The sequence below is a fragment of the Xenopus laevis genome, chromosome 9_10L (assembly GCF_017654675.1).
Source record: "Xenopus laevis strain J_2021 chromosome 9_10L, Xenopus_laevis_v10.1, whole genome shotgun sequence".
NCBI classification, from domain to species: domain Eukaryota; kingdom Metazoa; phylum Chordata; class Amphibia; order Anura; family Pipidae; genus Xenopus; species Xenopus laevis.
This window is the reverse complement of record NC_054387.1, coordinates 66,288,885-66,308,884: the sequence shown is the minus strand read 5'-3', so window position 1 is coordinate 66,308,884 and position 20,000 is coordinate 66,288,885. Positions and strand designations below refer to the sequence as shown.

General features: G+C 36.0%; 1 protein-coding gene across 1 annotated transcript in view; it reads left to right on the top strand.

Moving 5' to 3' along the window:
- LOC108701838 (glycosyltransferase-like domain-containing protein 1) overlaps window positions 1-20,000 on the top strand; it is a 49,151-nt gene that overhangs the window by 25,861 nt on the left and 3,290 nt on the right. The window contains exons 4-5 of the mRNA XM_018236853.2: window positions 8,312-8,382; window positions 10,689-10,780. Of these exons, the coding sequence (XP_018092342.2) occupies window positions 8,312-8,382; window positions 10,689-10,780 (163 nt within the window). The remainder of the gene's footprint in view (window positions 1-8,311; window positions 8,383-10,688; window positions 10,781-20,000) is intronic.

Below are 20,000 nucleotides of genomic sequence, written 5' to 3'. Positions count from 1 at the left end.
TAATTACAAAATGTGATTTACCATTTTACCAAAGACATTTTAAGCCATCTGCCAATTGCCTTATTCTAGAGATCCCCATTCACACCTCCCTGCAACTTATTCTGACCCCGGATACATGTTAATCTTTGCACATCCTAGCATACTTCATTTTCTTAAAGATAGTCACTTTGATTGCTATAAATCCTGTAATCTGCTTTGAGTCCCTCACAAGAAAATTGCTACTAATACTTCTTTCTGAAGCTGGAAACCTTCTCGGACTTGCCCTGATACTGACCTTGGTAGTGCCATACAAAAGACTACAGAAAACATGATAATGAGCAATGTGTCTTTATTTATTGCCATGGGGGATATACTGTTACATGAACCATGTTAGTCTTGGTCCTATAACCCATAGCAGCAAATTACCAGTTATCATTTACCAACCTTGTGCATATATAAACATGAAAACGTAACTTCTAATTGTTAGTTACAATAAGGATTTTATATAGAAACACTTGCCCCAGGATAGGCAACAAGCTAAATGGCATCTCCATCTCCCCCACCACATACACACACCACTCCAGTTATACAGAGGTACAATGCCCAGGTTTGTTCTATCCATGTTCTAGCTCTTTTAATCACAAACATTGTTAATATTACAGTGTCAAACAGAGATCAAAAAGGGGAACATTGTGTTTTTACAACTATAAAAGGCAGGTTTGTAAGACAAAACACTGTAATTTGGATCTTAAAGCTTAAAATTCCTAGGTAATATAAAAACAAAAAAACAAAGATGCCTTTGTAATCTGAGCTGCAGTCATACTTAAGAAAGTACCAGGTACTAGTGATCCTACCAGAACTGGGCAGATGGACCACCACTACTAGATTTTATGATGCCTCATTTGCTCAGCATTTTGAAATCCTTAATGGGCACAGCTGGCAGCTGAATGTAGGTTTGATACGAACAGTTTAGACATCTTTAGATGTAGCAGATGGAAAATTTTACACAAATAAAGTAGGAGAAAGTGAGCAATTAAGTTTTTATCTGCAGTTACATGCTGCATCTAGGGTTTCAGTTTAGAACATCACCTTAGTGGGTGGTCAGCATCCTTTATCCTTACCAAATCGAAACCTTCTTGACTTCGCATTTGCTGCTGGATCGGAGCCTATGTACATATATATTTAATAAAAACAAAAAATTTACGGGTTGAGAGCAGAGCTGAATAAAGAAACAAAAGCAAAGGGTCCATGAAATGGACTGCGCATTCAGTTTTAGCCTTAAACCAAATGCTCGCAATTCTACTTACTGACACGTTCACTTCAGCTGTAGAAAAAAAATCACATCTTGCAAAAGTTTCCTTAGAAACTTTTTTGATTGTTAAGTTTTTTTCACAATGCAATCTTTCCAAATGCTAGTTTTAAATGGGGTTTCACAAATGAAACTGTCTTATTGAAATTCACATGCCATGCCATAGACCTTTACAGTTACTGCAAGACAGTACAAAAATATGCAGTTGGAATTGCTGTTCAATGTTTCCTGTAGTGGAAAAAAAATATATACATTTTATTAAAAAAATTTGAGTGGTACTTAGGCACCAATGTGGTTTAGTATAAATTAACTTTATTGCCTGTTTCACCAGCAGTGACATTTTTCATGAATCTGTTCTACAATTTTGCATTGTGGTCAGTTTTGCCCCAAAAATTCACCCTGTTGCACTGGAAAAAAAATCAGGATTATCCACCCATTGTCTTCCAAATCAACCAATGGCATGGGAGACCACTAGTGATGGGGGAATTTGGGGTGTTTCGCTTTGCCGAAGTTCGCAAAACACCGGAAAATATGCAAAATGGTGCATACGTCTCGTTTTTGACGCTGGCGTCCATTTTTTTACGCCAGTGAATTTTTGCGGCAGTTTCGATAAATTTATTCCCTGGCGTCGAATCATGGGAATTCGCTGCAAATTTGCGCCTGGCGAATAAATTCGCCCATCACTAGAGACCAACCCTGTCTATTTAAGGAGCTGTCTGGGTACGGGTTTAGAAAAATCTGACATCATGGGAACCATTTTTTTTCTATGAAGAACAGTTATAGAACAGGATCTTGTAGCGATGCACCCGACCCGCCTGCTCCCTACCCGCATCCAACCTGGGCCCGCTGCTCTCCTTTATTTATAGACCCGCACCCGACCCCCCCCCACAGAGACATCACAAAAGGGAAGGGGCGGGGTGTGGCAGGTAGAAGTCTATAGAATTCCGGCGCCGGAAGCTGGTAGTACTAGGTCGCAGGTGGGGAGAGCAGGAGAAGAGCTCGACCCGCACCCGCGCACTTCGTCCAGGGGTCGGCCGGAACCCGCGGGTCCTATGGGCCTCGGCTCGGCCCGCATATCACTAGTATCTTGCCTACTCTTGGGCAATGTATATGCTATTGCAGGGGTAAAAATAGCTAACTGCTTAACTTCCCATTTTTATCTGGGATTTAAAAAATTCATACACAAATCAAAATGCCACAATTTCGCCCACGATAGTCCAAATAAAACTTTCATGTTGTTACTGTATTTTTATACCACCAACATCGCTGGTCCTCTTTTTGAACCTATCCACCTACACTATTGTATTGTGACTTATTGTCACTCAGCTGTGTATTAATACTGCAAATTGCTCCATTAGGATGGAATACTAACTTTGGGTACAGTCTGGATACGGTTCTAGAAATGACTGGTAAATCCAATAATGTCAAATTGAGGTGGACCCCTGAAATCCATATAAATAGTTAGAAAGGTTTTCTCATCTCTGAAAACTTATATTATATTACCTAACAGAACTAATTTGGCAAACATGGCAAGATATTAAAAAAGTCCCCATTTATTCTTGCTCTTAATAATTATACAGGCATTGCCAAATCGATGGGAATTTCATTTCTTAAATGTCTTGTGGAATGTATCACTTAGATCTCGTAGTAGATCACAATTACTAATTTTAATCCCATCTGCTAAGTATGACAACATTAGCATTTCCATTTAATTAAAAACACCCTTAAAGCAGCAATATTTTAATCACTCCACTTTATTTACTTTTCTCCGGTGTCACTTCTAATTGTAACTTTTTTTTTATTTTTTAATAATGAGGATTTTTTTCTATTCCATGTATCATGCAAAGTTAAAAAAAAAGTGCTGTTGATAATTAACAGGCTTCTGTTATTAGTAGACTCAGGTGTCACAATTGCGCCTCATCCTCATTACAGAAAAAAAAAAAATTCACCTATCTGATTCATTATTACAAGATAATATGACTCAAAGGCTTCATAGGCTCCCCAGAAAAGTAATTCAGCCAGACAAAATTATCAGCTAATTATATTTAGAATCAAAAGCCCAATAACTATTTGCAGATAAATTGTATGAACTGAAGTGAATAGATCAGAATATTAAGATTCATAGATTTAACAGGCGATTTGTTAATTGGTATATAAGAAATGTAGTTTTTATCGCATTTTATTGGTTAGATCTGTTCTGTCTTCCACTTGATACTGGTAGAGTGTGTGTGTGTGTCAACCAGATTCTTGCCTTAGTAAATGCTGCTTACTGTACTTATAGGGCGCTATAGATAATTACAACTTTTGCAAACTTTGTACCTTTTATTAAATTAACCCCAAAGACCCTAAGCTCTTCTAGAGTAGGAACTGATATGAATTATAAACAATCTTTGCATAGTGCATGACTTTTCAGTGCTATGTAAAAAAGGTACAAATGGAATCATATTAATTATAACTATATACCACTGATAAAAGCATATTTGTGTTTGGGATCGATAGATAGATAGATAGATAGATAGATAATAGATAGATGATAGATAGATAGATAGATAGATAGATAGATAGATAGATAGATAGATAGATGGATAATAGATAGACGATAGACAGATAGATGATTTTTGGTGCTCGACTTTTAGCATCTTGTAAGCACACCATGTGGTATAGAGGTTCAGTGGCTCTCGATTCATTTCAAACAAGGATGCGATCTGTGTCGAGTCTTTATTTTTTACCTGTGTTTGTACAGCTTTTCTTTCGATTTTTTTAAGGTCCATGCAAATACTGTGGGGTAAAGAAGCTTACTGAAAACTTCTCTAGTGGGTGTAAGTCTGTGAGATGTAAATTAGATTGTAAGCATTTCTGGAATAAGGACTGTTATACCCAATTAAATATTTCCTGTAAAGCAGTGTATAATATCTTAATGTTATACACTAATGACTGCTGGAGGGCCCAACGTTGACTCCCTATATTGTTGAAGGGTAGGTTCAATGGGAAGGTTGAAGGTTGGAAATCCATGTTGTCCTTTGTTTATAGAAGATAACCCCTACTGCAATACCCTGAATTGACTCTCAGCTTCCTGTGAATACCTAAGCTATCATTCTTTAATGGGAGCTTTACAGTTATGTAATAAATCTATGGGATATAATAAGGAAGCTAAAACCACTGAAATAATTACACATTCAACTGAAATTTTTTTCAACCACTAATGTTCTAATTTTTAATAGCCAGTGTTGGGTGGTATGCAATCACAATAGGAGACCTTTGTTTAAGCAATATAGTGAATATGTGCTTAAATTGAGATAACTTATTTATTGCATTGTCTATTTCAATTTCTATGCAGATTTTTGTAGACCAAGGGGTTTATCGTTAAATATCTTCATAAATGAGAATAGAATAAAACCCTGCCTTCAAAATAACCATGTAGTATTTTCTTGCCCACTTACCTTCTACTGTAAGTCACTTTAAAATTTTATATAGACCTTCTACAACTCTGTTAACTGATACATGAAGTTCATCAGGGCTGGTATTCTGAAATTGGTGCCAGGATTTTGGTTGTATCTTACTGAATATTGTCGTAAACCAGATCATATGTGCAACATTATACTCTGCAACACTGTGTGTGCATTTTTCTTATATACCAGTCTATGTAATCGCTAGGATATAATATGATTCATAGATAGTATAAATAGTTAAGGTTTATGTTTCAAGTGAGCCTCATCCCTCAGCTAAAACAATAAGCATGTGAATTAAACATAAAACAATTTTGTACCAATCTCATATCAGTTTTTTTAAAATGTCATTTTGAAAAGAAACTATCATTAATCTTGCACAGTTTCCATCAGTTTCCAATTTCATATGTTTGTAAGTTTACTGGAAATTCTATATTTGTACATGCTGAATTTATGTTTTTAAGCTAATTTTATGGTTTACAGTTATTTTCTCACTTAGCTACATATTTTGTCTATACAATATCATTGTAGTATGTTTGTGTTGCAGTAAGGCCAAGCTCTCTGATCATAGCAAACCTCTTCTACTTGATATTACCAGTTCTAGCCTACTGTCACATGCAATCATTTTTTGTAAGTCACTTCTGTGGAGTGCACTCGAACCTACAGCAACTGACAGGACTTATCATGGACATTCACCCAAACAACACATGTTCAACATTATCACACAGAAATATATCACCCCTATTTACCTGGTCTTTGGTCTATTATTCGCCACACTGGAAATAAAAAAGAAAAAACACAACCATTTACTCTTAATGGTGTGAAGTATTTTTAAATAGTGGCAGTGCTTTAAAGTAATATTCCACTAAAGCAGGGTTGTATATACATTGCTATACCATCTGCACAAGAGAATTCCCTGTTGTAACAAAAGTTACCCAGACAGGTGCATTAAAGCAGTATGTTTTCTAAACCTATATCCGTTACATAGTGTGGATTGCTGACCTTCAGAAAGACGAAAGTTACCATCTGATTGGCTTATCCCTTTGTTTTTTTACACAAGGTTTGAGAGTGCACACCTGCATAAGAATTAATAGGGCTTATGGTAATGTTGCAAGTGTTGACCACTAAGGGGCACAAAGCGGCGACCCTCATTGCCTATACACAGAGCACTTGCACTGGTTGAGTGCATGTTTGCTAATAAGTAAAGTAAATCTTAAAATTACCTTACTCAATCTTTCCATGGTCAGGTTAGTGTTGAATACTTCCACTACTGTTTCTGAGTTCTGTTACTGAAACTCCATAATGGGTCTTTCCACGTGAATGTCTACTCTTTTAACATTTTCATTTCGTCACTTTCCCTTTAATGACTGCAAAAAGTCAATAATGTATATGCCACTCTTGGTGTCTTGCAGACTGATGCAACATACAGTCATTTGTGACTCTTTAGCATGTTCTGCAAAACTTTACACTATTCTTGGAACCCTATGAATATGGATCATGTTTTGGACTGTTAAATAAAATATACAAATAGCAATGACAGGATAGTTTCCCTATAGCTGCTCTGCAATTGTCTTCTGGCATCTGTAAATTGAATAGACAGCCTGGGAACTACAATTGACCACAGCACTTTTTAATCATTCTTGGCCTACAGCATCTCTGTCTAGAAAATATACATCTAAGCCGTTAGTTCTTTAGGCTGCTAAAAATTTGTAGCGCATTGAATGGAGACCTTGAGACCTTGTTGTTCTGGGCAATATGCAGAGTATTGTATGCCTGGTTCACTAGTTTATCCAAGAAAATGCCTGAGTTGCCTTTGATCTATACAGTAAAAGGGCACTTTATTCCTGCTAGCCCTATGCCAACCCTGCACTGTATAAATAATAATAAGAATCCCTATTGTTTACAAACAATAGTTACATAGGAGCTGCTTATAATGCAGAGTCCCATTGCTGGTAAATCTCTACTGTCATTTATATTGTTATTTGCTTGTATAATGTGTAAAATGAAGTGACAGATATTAAAAGAGCAATCTACCCTCTTTATACAAGGTATTTAGATTCACTCTTTTGTCCTTTAGAAATGTGCAGTAAAACATATTAGCACCCTTGCACCAAAATATCACTTGCTTTTCTGAATGTGACACAAGGTACAAGTTTTAGGCACCACCCATTAACTCAACTTTCTAGTGTAGAGATAATTGCCACTAGAAATTTTACAGTTCTCACCCCCACCAATACAGCTTATATGTAGTGTGCCCATGTGTGCAAAAGCTAGCATTTACAGATGTCCAAAACTACTCGGGAATTCTGGAATGGTGCATAAGGATCCATTTGAATTACACATGACTGATGTGCGTATAAATGCATAAATATGTTCCCCTGTATCTGGTGCAAACCTATGCATCTGTGGAAGAATTCTGGGTAGAAAACATATATAATATCCTTCATTAATAAGTCATTTTGTCCTGGAAGAATGTGTAGATAATTTGAGGAGGGTGAACCCTACCAATGAGTCAAATACAATGGTAAACAATACATATCCTATACATTACAGTGGAAATAAAGATCTATTTGTCTTGTTCAGTTTGATATGTGACAATAGAAATACTAAATCCGGAGCCAAAAAATGTATATATATTGTGTCATTGAAAATAAACAAGGGCAGGGGTAAGCAGGACCTCAAATAGTTTCGGAGAACAAGAAAAAAGAAAAAAGCTTAACGTTTAGAAAACCCAACTCCTTTTCTGGTCAGCCTATTTGGCTGGATTTCAAAACCATTTTACATAAACACAGCTAAAGACATGTTTTGAATTTCGCTTACATTTGGACTTGCCAACAAAAATACAAGTATATTTTTACATGTTTCGGACATGTCAGTTTGTTGTCAGTTTGCAGCAAGACAAAAACTCCTTTAGCATGGCAGCACTGCTTTCCCAGATGCAGGGACGGCAACTGGAACCAACTCATGTTTAAGTAGAACATTATTATAACACTTGGCATGGATTTTAACACCTCCATGTATTTAGGAAACAAATGCGAAACTTAGCTCATGCTCTTTTTTTTTTTTTACTATCGCTTTCTACAACATAAGCACAATAGGAATCTGAGTCACAAAATATATTTAAATGGCTGTTAGCAGAATTGCCGAATACTCACGGAATTATGCGCATTGCAGCACTAGAGAAGCTGTTCCGTAGTATTTGACCATACGTTGAAAATGAACATCCTTGTTTTCCACGGCATGATTAAGAAAATCTGTCCATACTTTACTGTGTTGTTGCATGTGTTTATTTGCTGATTACAAAATGTGTTGAGCAGCGTTTAAAGGACAAAAAAAAAAGGAGACGGAGAAAAACTGCAGAGCTGTGCTTTGATTTATTCAGCACACAAACATATGCTGCATGTTCTGTTCTGTATATTGTCGACATGATCCATAATAGGTTTTTATAAGAGGACGAGGTTAGGAATTGAATTTAGGCAGAAAGTTTCTTAGCTGTTCCATATGCATTTGTCCAACTATTGGCTACACTGACTCAAGCCCTGATCCTCTTCCTCCCACCCCACTCTTTTAATTTCAGGCTGGAAGCCGTGCACTGTGGCTGCTATCCCCTGTGCCCCAAATCCTTGGTGTACCCTGAAATTTTCCCAGGTAATTCACCAGGAACGGAAACTCTTAAAGCAGTAGGACAGTCTGGAATCTGATACAAGAGCAATTGTTTATTTGGCAAAGCGGCAATGTTAATGTAAAATAAATAAATAAATGTGATATAATACATTAGACAGCATTTATATGTACCATCTGTTCTTTCACAATAACAAAATAAAGTATGTTTTAAAATAGCTTTCTGCGTTAGTCTCTGGTGGTATGGCTATACTTGAGGAATTTGGGATAATATGGTCAATAATATGAAACAATTTATAAACACACAGGTAATGTATACACAGTCACATCCCCATTATATGCATGTATATGTTGCGCTGTACAGTATGTATATATAAACAGTTATTATTATTGCCACTCAGTGTTTCAGCAATGTCAAAGATGGGTGAATGTTATATGTGACTGTATTTATACATGAATATACTTTTAATACACTCTCACACATACATATACACATGTCAACCTACATCTATTTTATTGCATTAACACACACAATTGTTTTTTTTATTATTCTTATAGCATAAATTGTAAACACGATATCCAATCTTGTATTTTTTGTTGAAGATTTGACACAGAAAGTAAACACTCCATCCTTTAGTTATGGGGGATTATCCCAATCAAGTTTCGACAAATGGTGATGTTCATATTATAGCAGGATAAGCTATGTCTTACTATCTCTTTTGTACATATTTTCCCTATATAAAAACATGCAGACAAGCAGCATACATGGGATTTTGTCTCTATGTAACGTTTGTCTTTTTACACATTTTATTTGACTAAAAATAAAAACACAAACAAGACTGCAGTAGAAATGATAAGAAATCTGAAGGCTTAATTATACAGTTCATAGAACCCTGAGATAACATCTAAAATCTTGTAGTATTCATAGTTGGAGCTGCATCATTCCTTATAACATGAGGTTGTTTTTGATAAAATACAACCACTGATTCTCCTTCTCTTAACACAGATACAAATAATACACCAATCTGATATTTTCTTTCTTTATCCTACAATTGTTATCCATTTCAAGTTCATCTATAATTATTTTCTATTGATTACTGATCTGGTGCAAAATTACATCTAAATATTTTATTTAATCAGTCTGGAGGGTTCATGTAATAACATTCATGCATATTTGCATCCTGCTGTAACCCATAGTTGTAGTTATTTAACAATTAGATTGAAAAGATGAAAGCAAATCTAGTTGTTGAAGATTTGAACATTAGCAAATGAGCCCCTGTGTTTGGTATTCCATTGTCTAAATCCATTATCAAGGGCATGCAAGCTATCTTATATACTTTTATCATTTCCTAAGGGTGCACTTTTTTTCCAGAAATAGGTGGGAATTTTGTATAAGGATAATAAAGAAAATCCATGGCTAACCTGCAATATATAAAACAAATAATGTACACGCTGTTGCAAAATATAAGGATATTAGAAGTCACATAGCAGTATGTAGCATTCTCATATTTAATGACTGAGCTGCTAAATAATATCAGTTATAATTCACATTTATAAAGCCTTTGTAAATCACTGAATCGTGTTTATTATAAAAAAAAGTAATATATCTCCCTACTTTAAATATAAGGATCTTGGAAGAAGAAACTGTGCCCTTATACTTCAGCCTGCATCACCGTACCTTGTTACAAACTCCTTGGTTGCTTTCAGTATCCTTAAAATGTACTTTTTAAATATATCTAGAACCACAGAAGAGCACTCACAAAAAAAAAAAAAACATTATTAAAGTTAGGAATCAAAAAATATAAACAATAGTATTTCTATTAAAAAAAATTTTTTGGAGCCTCATCTTCATCACATATACATACATATATCTAGTGGCACCTGTGTGTATGGATATATACAGTATATATAATAAAATATGTGTATGTTAATGGGTGTCTATGTGCATGCATGTACATACAGGGAAACAGAAATAAGTGTAGCATCTTTAACGGTGTAATAAATCTACTATGTAAATAAGTACAAGCACAATTGCTGTAGTAGTTTACTTGGGAAACCGCATTTACTAAATATCCCTCGTATGCGTTGTTCTACATTAGAATAATGTATTTTAATCACCCAAAGGAGGTGTCTAAACAGCACAACTACACTGTCTTATTTAGCATTGAACATCCTTGTGAGCTGAGGTAACCTTATAAAATCATGCTTAAATAATGTAAAACATGAGGCGGCACAGAGCAATATGCATTTTTAATTAGAAAAAGTGACTAATATCGAGTGTGTGCTTTGAGGTTTTCATTTCATTAAAAATGTATCTGTTTTTTTTCCTGCAGCGCTATATCTGTATTCCTCACCTGAACAGCTTTTGAGAAAGCTCGAGGATTTCTGTAAGAGGCCGGATATTGTAAGGAGACACCGATTTCAGGTATTTTAATGAGATATAGATTCAGCCCAACTAGGTCTCCAGCGTGTGGTAGAGCCCAAAACATTAACAGGGCTTGTGACAAATCTGAATGCATCTGAAGACGGAATTAAAATAATTAGTGTGCTTATTTTGAGAAGAAGCATGTTATGCCAGGATATTAGCTGATACGCTAACAAGAAATAATTAAACGATGTGCCGTTGTATTAACATAGGTCTGATGATATGCGGTGCTCTTAAGGCAGGCAGCTTCTCTCTTTAATTTATTGCCATCTAAAATGACTGTCCTGTATATATGGACCCACGAGGCTTACAAAAATGAACCTGGATTAATGCATCTCATTAGCTTTAGAAGAAAGTTGAAAGGGAAATCTTACAATTAGCCTAATGAAGATAAGCTTGCTTTGCTTTTAGAACATTAGAATATTCGAATTGCAATATTTTCAGGCAAAGCCCAGGTGAATGTTATCAAGTGCAGTATGATATTGAATAGTGTCAGTCCCACGTGGAAATGTGCATGTCCAGCTATACCCATTATTATTGTAATCAGCCTTAGTGCTATTTAAAATGGTAATTATAAAAAAAATAGCACATATATATATATATATATATATATATTCTAGCAGCTGGAGCACTCTCAATCCATTAGGCAATTGCCCGGGTGCAGGTTATAGTCAATCATACATAGAGCAAAGAAAAAAAACGCACACACAGGACTTATGAAGTGCAAAAAAATAAAAAATTTATTGCAACGTTTCGGCTCCTGTACTCGAGCCTTCTTCAGGTCCTGAAGCCTGAAGAAGGCTCGAGTACAGGAGCCGAAACGTTGCAATAAATTTTTTATTTTTTTGCACTTCATAAGTCCTGTGTGTGCGTTTTTTTTCTCTCTCTATATTCTCTATATTCAAATGTGGACCAGCACTCCAGATTCTTGTGAAAGATAATTTTATTGAGAAATCACTCGTGTATCCAACGCTTCGGCCCTCATTGGGGCCTTTATAAATATATATTGTATCATATGCAAAAACAAATAGAGCTTGTGCAATGTTTCAGTCCATTAAGGAAACCTTTCTCTATGCAAATCCTGAGGAAGTTCTCCTTATGGGACTAAACCACCGACTGAATAAACCTTTTTTTAATTTTCCACTATTAAAAAAGTGCTCCATATATGTTTGGTTATTCATATGTCTTTCATCATGTATGCTTGATATGGAGCACAATGTAACTCTCTTGTATTATATATGAATATAAATATTTTGGTAGATAATTACTAAAATGTATTTAATTTATACTTGTTGCATCCTTCTATTCCTGCTTTAGGGCTATGGGACTTGAGGCATTTAGATCAGAACTTATTAAACAGAGTTATCTGGGGATTTCATCCCACTGGCAATAGGCAACAGAAACAAGAATAGCCCAGGGCAACATTTGCAAATCCCTAGTTTTCTGGAGAACTTCCTACTTTCATCACTAGGAAGGAACCTTAGTGATCCCTCACAGATGTTATCACTGCTACTTGTAGTAGTGATTGGAACTCCTTGAGTGTCAGTTGTGTCCCAATGTGACCATACATGTACAGTATGGGGCCGATTCACTAACTTCGAGTGAAGGATTCGAAGTAAAAAAACTTCGAATTTTTGTGCTCCTCGACTATCGAATTGGCGTAAATTCGCCTGAGTAGAATGATTCGAATAGATCGAGCGTAAAAACACTGCGACTATTCGCCATTCGATAGTCGAAGTACTGGATCGAGCACAAAAACACTGCGACTATTCGCCCATTCGATAGTGGAAGTACTGTCTCTTTTAAAAATACTTTGACTGCCTACTTCGCCACCTAAAACCTACCGAATTGCTTTAAAAGCCTATGGGAAAGTCCCATAGGCTTGTTTTCCAAGTTTTTGATCGGATAAAAAGACATTCGATCGAATGAAAATCCTTTGAGCGAATATTCGATCGAGTGCCTATTCGCCTGGCGAATAGTCGCCAATTTGAATATTCGCCAGCGCGTAAATTCGCCTGAATTGCCTATTTGATTATATTCGATTCTATTCCCCAGTCGAATTTCGAGGGATTTAACCCCTCGAAATTCGACCCTTGATGAATTTGCCCCTATATCTTGTCAGCTTGGTCAAGGTGAATGTCTAAAATCAAATCATGGTAGGTCCATGAATGCATGAATAAAGCATTGACAGAGCATGGAGATGCATTTCCCAGTCACTCCCATTTTGATTTGTTCCAGTGCTATTAAATTATCAATGTGGATGCCCAAATCGGACAATATTCTGTTGGTTGATTGTTTGGACAGTGAATAGCAGCAGTCGTTGATGGTTTGTACAATGACGTTTTTACGTTGTGTTTTTAAAAATGCACGGTCAAGAGTAAATATGCCAAACCACACTCACATGATAATATGTGTTTTTCAGCCTGTAGTTTCCTTTACCCAACATGCATTTCTTTTTTTTATCTTCCCTACAATACTGCTCGGAAGAATTTTAGGAAACTTTTGTGAAAAAACCCATTCTTATGCAAAATATAGCCTGGACTGATCGTCAATTGCAGCGTAATTACATCACCAGCATACAACGCCGCAAATACCTAAATGCGCAATCCATCTCCCAAGAGTTTGGCCGCCATATTGAAAATACGCAGCATCTTTAAGCAAAGTGTATTTCCAAACACGCGGATGCCATAGGGGGTTATTTATCAAGGTCCGAATTTATCTCAGTATATATATCAAACTTTGACCAACTCCAAATTCCCAAATGGACCTTATTTATGAAGAAAAAAGGCCGTAAAAATTGGGTCATTGAGTTTTTTGCACAGAAACCCCAAAATCATCGAATATTGGTACAGTCATCAGCGCAGACACTGGGACCTTCCCCATTGATTTGTACAGGACCTCGAGAGCTTTTAGTCTGAGTTTTTAGACCACCGGACTTTAATAAATCCCAAAAAAAAAAATTTTTGCTCCGAAAACTACTATTATTAATTATTCAAGGTTCAGATATTCGGACCTTGATAAATAACCACCAACGAGTTCAATAATATTGAGTTTCCTCTTTGTATTGGTATTTCTGCTGAAAAACGCAAATACTGGAGTCACGTGGCATATGTTGGCTCGCAAGCTTCCCGTGGGAATTGCTATAGTGAGTTTCCATTATTTTTAGTAGGACTTTATTTTGTGCGTATTTACACTCAAATACTCGGTTATAAAAACTCCCCATGTGACGTCACCCTTATGTTTGCAGTACAGGTTCCAGTTTACATTTCCAATGTTCCTATAGTATTAACTGCTCACTATACTTGTGTGCATGGTGCTTTTCAACACAACATAAATCTGCTTTGGTATAAAGGAATAGTTTAAAGTTTTAGTTCAACACAGCTGGAGGGTGATTTGATATCAATGGCTTACACTTCCATTTCTGTTGGGGTGAGCAGATTTTTACAAAGCAGTATACTGTGTATCTCAAAGGGTTATTAACGTATTAGAGTTTCGCACACCCCCTTGCTATTTTTATCCACTGTTGTATTTAGGTTGAATTATAGATCTCTAGCAGCTCAGATATATTTTTGGGCTGCAAAAGATTTGTGCTTTGTGCAATACAACTATTCATTTACAGATGACAGCATACAATTTTCTCTCATTGGATTTAACCCCATCACCCCCAGAGGTGACTGCATATAGGGGCTATAATGCAAAGCTTGGTTTTTCCCTTCAGGATCCAGATGTTGCAGTGATGCATGAGCAGTGTAATGTACAATTGTACGCCCCCATGAAACAGTTAAACCATAGGGAACAAAATAGAGACAGAAACCAAAAATGCAATTTAACACCCAATTTCGAGCTCATTATCTTTCATTGTCTATTAACTTGGCGATGGTTCAGAAGGTAGCTCATAATAGTTTAAAATGCTGACTGAACAGTTCCAGTGCTCTGCATTACATTGCGAGTCAGTAGAATTGAACGCAGGCTTTTAACCTGTAATGAAAAAAGTAAGAGATCCCGCCCAGAAGGCTGTCAGCTTTATGATGTGTAGAACCCCTTAGGCTTTGATGGAGTGGGTGCCTTGAGAATGCTAGCTGTAATCTGCGTGTTCCAGTACATCACAAGAGAGCCAAGCGGTGCTAAGACAACACAAGGCCTAAAAATCTACATTTAAGGGGGGGTGGTCTGCAAGGAAATGATAGACTATTTTGTACATAGGGTAATTATAGTTGTATTCCCTTATATAGACAATAAAGTATAATATTTTCTGCAAATTTCCAAGTATGCTTGTGTGGGAACTACCATACTGCTTCCCTCAGCTGATGAAGTATGACAGAATCAAACTATTACTTTATGATTACCAGATGCTCTGTTCTGATGTATGCTTCTGTTAAGATAAACAATAGGGCACCTTTGTGTTTAACATGAGAGAGGTAGAATATCCTGTCGGTTGGAATGGAAACACCTAAGAAGAAAACTGCTTGGATGTAGGTGGTTCAAAGTTCAAACAGGACATCATGTTATCCCTTTTTCACTGTTGATATTCCTCCATGACTTCAACTTGTGACCTGGATCAGTGGCCTACACAGTACATTGGAGTTTTCTTTAAATCATACCCTAATTTACATCAAACTTTGGCCTTCAGGAGTACCTTTAAGCCAATTTCACATTATATGAACTTTAGGCTGGACCCCCTAGCAAACGATTTGGGCCTCCCAATGTGGGGCTGAGATAGGAGACATTGCTGGAGAGTCTTTACCTTTTATAAGGTGACAGAATAGCTTTAATACTTAACAAAAAGATGGATGAGACAGCAGAAAATGATGAAAGTTTGCCACAGATTTGAAGTAATGAAAGTGGGGGCCTTATCAAAATTGAAAACAGGTGCTAATATAGTTTACAGGACAGGACATTCCTCACAATTATCCCTTATAATGTTGGGTAACATTTGTGACATCTAGAGAGGTTTCCTTGACCTGTCCTTTGATGAGACCTTATGACATGTTCATCAGCTTTAAAAAAAATTGGTACCAAAATTCAAGAACAAATTCAAGAACAAAAGACATCACAGAGAAGAGTTGTCTTCTTAAATTGGTGAATCATTCAGTTGAGAATTTAATGCCTTCAAGCCTTTTCATTTCCTCTAAAGCTTTGTGGTGCCACTTGCCTTTGCTCTAGTGTGTAGACTAATAGTTACAATATGCTTGCCTTTTTACGGTACCACAATGAATTCTTTAGCTAGAAACCATGCCTTGCATAGACCCTAAATGGATCTTATTACGTTGTCTTGTGTCTAAGTGTTTATAGTAATGAATTGGTTGCAAGTGATTCATTTTTTCTATGGACAGTCAGCACAAACTGTGGATTTAATACACAACCCTCAAAACCAATGTCGTTTAAGAGACCTACAATTGAAATATGTGTATTTATCTTATGGTTATTACATGTTTAGTCTCTTCCTGTTGGCTTGATCCATGGTGTGATTGATTTGTGAGTGGCAGTGCCCTTCAGTCACAGCAAGATCTAAGGGAAGATTTTTCACAATGTAAGTTTATAGCTTATTAAATAAAAACTCACTCATGGGATTTGTAAAAATGCATTGATCAATGGGTGAAAGTTAGAACTGGCCATTTGATAAATACGGTTCTACAAATCCCATAGGAATGAATAGAATGTGGGTACATTTTTAATTTATTAAGCTCTAAACTCACATTTTGATAAATCTGCCCCTTTGAGAGATAGCAGTTGTATGTCTTATCTACAAAGAAGCCCAGGCTCAGCCTCAGTGTAAAGAGAATTCCGAAATGAATATTTGGTTGCCTTTGCAATCCTGTGGTTTTCACCTTTACCTGACTCGTCTTCTTATAACCCCTTCATTTTATCACATATGGCATTATCAATGTTTTGATCATCCTTAATCAATTAATTGAATAGTTCTACACCAGGTTTTGCACAAAGCTATTACATATTGTTATTGCTATATACATATTTATTACTATTGCCATGTACATATTGCTATTGTTACATAGTGGCCTATTCACTAAATGCTTAACGCTTCAAGGGGTCCCTTTTTCCATCCCCAGCAGCTGCTGTCGCGGCGGAGAGTCATCTAGTTATTGACAGAAAGTTTCACTTAAGTGTCCATCTGTAGTGTATGGCAAGAGGTTTAGGGGGTTATATATCAAAGGTCGACTTTTAGAGTTTTTTATACCTTTAATGAACACAAATGAAGTCACAACTCTTAAGAAAAAATGTCAAATTGAAAAACCTTCGAAATTCGAATTCAAAAAGACCAACTGAAATGAAGTCGAAGTTTTTCTTGGTCGGATAGGTCCATTTTTGATCAAATAGGTCTGTATTAGGCAAATTTGAATCATTCAAATCGAAGGAATAGTGCATTTGATCGAATTCGATTCGAAGTCCACCAATTGACTCCAAATAGGTTCTAGGAGGTACCCCATAGGTTAAAACAGCAATTTGGCAGGTTTTGATGGCGAATGATCGAAGTTGAATTTTTAAAGAGACAGTACATGATACATTTTGATATTTGAATTTTTTTCAAAATTCGATTCGAAATTGGACTATTACCTGGTCGAAGCACACAAAAAATAGCTTGAAAATTCTAATTTTTTATTTAAAAAATTCACCTCGACCTTTGATAAATCTGCCCCCAATTGATCGAGTTTTCTCAAATTTATCGAGTTTTTGGCAAAAAAAACCTCAAACATCATGAAGGATTTTAACATCTTCCAATGGTTCAAGGGACCTCTGCCATAGACTCCTGCATGACCTTGACAGGTTTTCGATGGTGTATTTTCGGATTCAAGGTATATCCACTGCCGTTGTATAATAAATCTTGATAAAATGTATTTTTCACAAAAAAAATAACCTCGAAACTCGAATTTTCGTGGAAAACACAACTCAATCCTTAAGAAACCGGCCCCTAAATGTGACTTGTACAATTGATCTGACATATATATTATTCTATACAGCTAGAGAGAACTTTATTGGGGCATCTGAGACAAAGCAACACCCTTTCTGCCATTAAAAGTTATACTATGTGCCACTATTATTTTATAATTTTAGTCTAAAACGATAATCATTTTGACGTTAAATATAGATTCTGAATTTCATAAAAACCAGTGTAGGCAAAACCTATTTCCCACTATCGACCACAAGATCACCTTATTTTTAAATATACTGAACACTTTAATACACATATTTATGTTTCCATAAAGTCAAGATTCAGGTAATCTGAAAATACGGTTAAAATCTTACACTTGTATATGTGGATATATGTTTCAATAAAGGCTAATATTTTATTTATATAACACAAACAAAATGTCACCCCTGTAAGCACAGCATGCCCCCAGCAAATATTTAATAGGTTCTATTAAACCCAACACAAATTGGTTTTGCCTAGAAAAGTTTACAGCTCTCAGGAGGAGGGCAGTTGTGCCAGATTGTCTGAAATAGTAGTTATAAACCTTCTGTTGTCTCATTCAAATTATATATTTTTTTATATTCTGGATTTGTTGTAATTATGCACACTGTAGAACTGTTATTATCATCAAATAATTATCACTTTAGGGGACATTCTTTCCATATGTAGAATATTGTCTTGTTTCTTATTGATAATAGATTTCAAAACTGAAAACTCACAAGGATTATTGGTTATTAGACCCCTTTTTTTGGCTTGATTGGTATTTTTACTGCATTAGGAACACTTGATTTAAGAAATGTTTAAGCAATTCCAGGTAAAAAAAAAAATGCTAAATGGCAATTTACATTAACTCTACACTGAAAAGCCGTTTTATCTAGTTATGACATTTTATCATGGCTTCCATGTTTAAATGACAGCAGATGCTTCAAATAAATATTTTTATCAGCAAATATTATGGAGTAACACCGATCCGTATATCTCAACTGATCCCATTGCCAGCTTGCAAAATTACCTGACCATTTTATTTAAGTTTTTTTGACCATGTGTAGTCAGCTTTGCCTTTTATTTTTTGTATTCTTAGACAAGCCTGGACACATTGGCAGTTTTTTTTTTTGTTTGGCCAAAACATGAAAAAACAGTGCATGGGTGCAAAGTCTTTCAGACCTCAAAGTTGCCACTGTAAGACATGAGTTAGCAACAGGTTGGGACCAGCATTAGAGCTCATATTCAGATATATTCGGCTTATAACTTCTGCAGGAAGGGATATAGCAATAGTTAAGATTTGGAAGCAGGCAGTAATTATAGGTTACCCTAATGCACTGTATGCTCTTTGTGCATAAGTTACTGAAGAAGGCACAGCCATTGTTTACTTGCTTGCAAAGTATTACAGCAATACGAGCAGGCAAACAGTTCAGACAGAACACTATACCACATTTAACAACTAACGCTTGGTAACCAACACTAGGCAAATTTGGACCTGCTCATTGCAATCAACTATTAGCTGTGTTCAGTCTGCTTTAGGAAGAACAGTGAAATGCAAACTTGTGCAGTGCTGCTGTATGAGCCCCGTTGTCTGTTTTAGAATATTATAACTTCACATGTAACTACAAAAGTTTATTTCAAAAAAGTGAGTAAAACTAAATGACACACAGTAGTCAATCACTATGTAAAACTGGAAACCCTCAGTACTGTATTTTTTATTTTTTTTTGCTCTGCCCTTTTTATTGTTAATAATATTTCATGAAATCACCCAAGCACAAATCCCCATGTAATGTTTTTGTTGGATGTAGAATTTTATACTTCACTAATGTTTCTGTGTAAGACAAAGAGGTTTCATAGCAGCCTGACTACTCTCTCTATAGGGTGGAACACTGTGGCAGGGGAAGAAGTAATGTTTACAAAAGAGAAACTTAGATACCAAAAGGAGGAGATCAGATAAATAGGGTGGCAGATGGATACACATTTGGTGAGTGAAAAGAACACAAGCATTTATAATTTATGACATAGGGAATAGGAAGCAGCATGTAAGAGAGACCTTTCGATTGTAAACAGGGAACCAGTGATTATTTGGAGAAATAGAATCATTGCAAGCATGGCATATTTTTGAGCAGATGATCTTATTGGTTAAGAATGGGTAAGATGATAAACCAACACTGGGCTGTCTTGACAAAGACAATTGAAATGGCAAAAGAAAGGCACATTTCTTATTTCTCATAAGCATTTGTTCTGCTTTCTTATAAATAATTGAATTGCCTCATATTTAATTTGTTTACACAGATTCCTTCCCTGCCA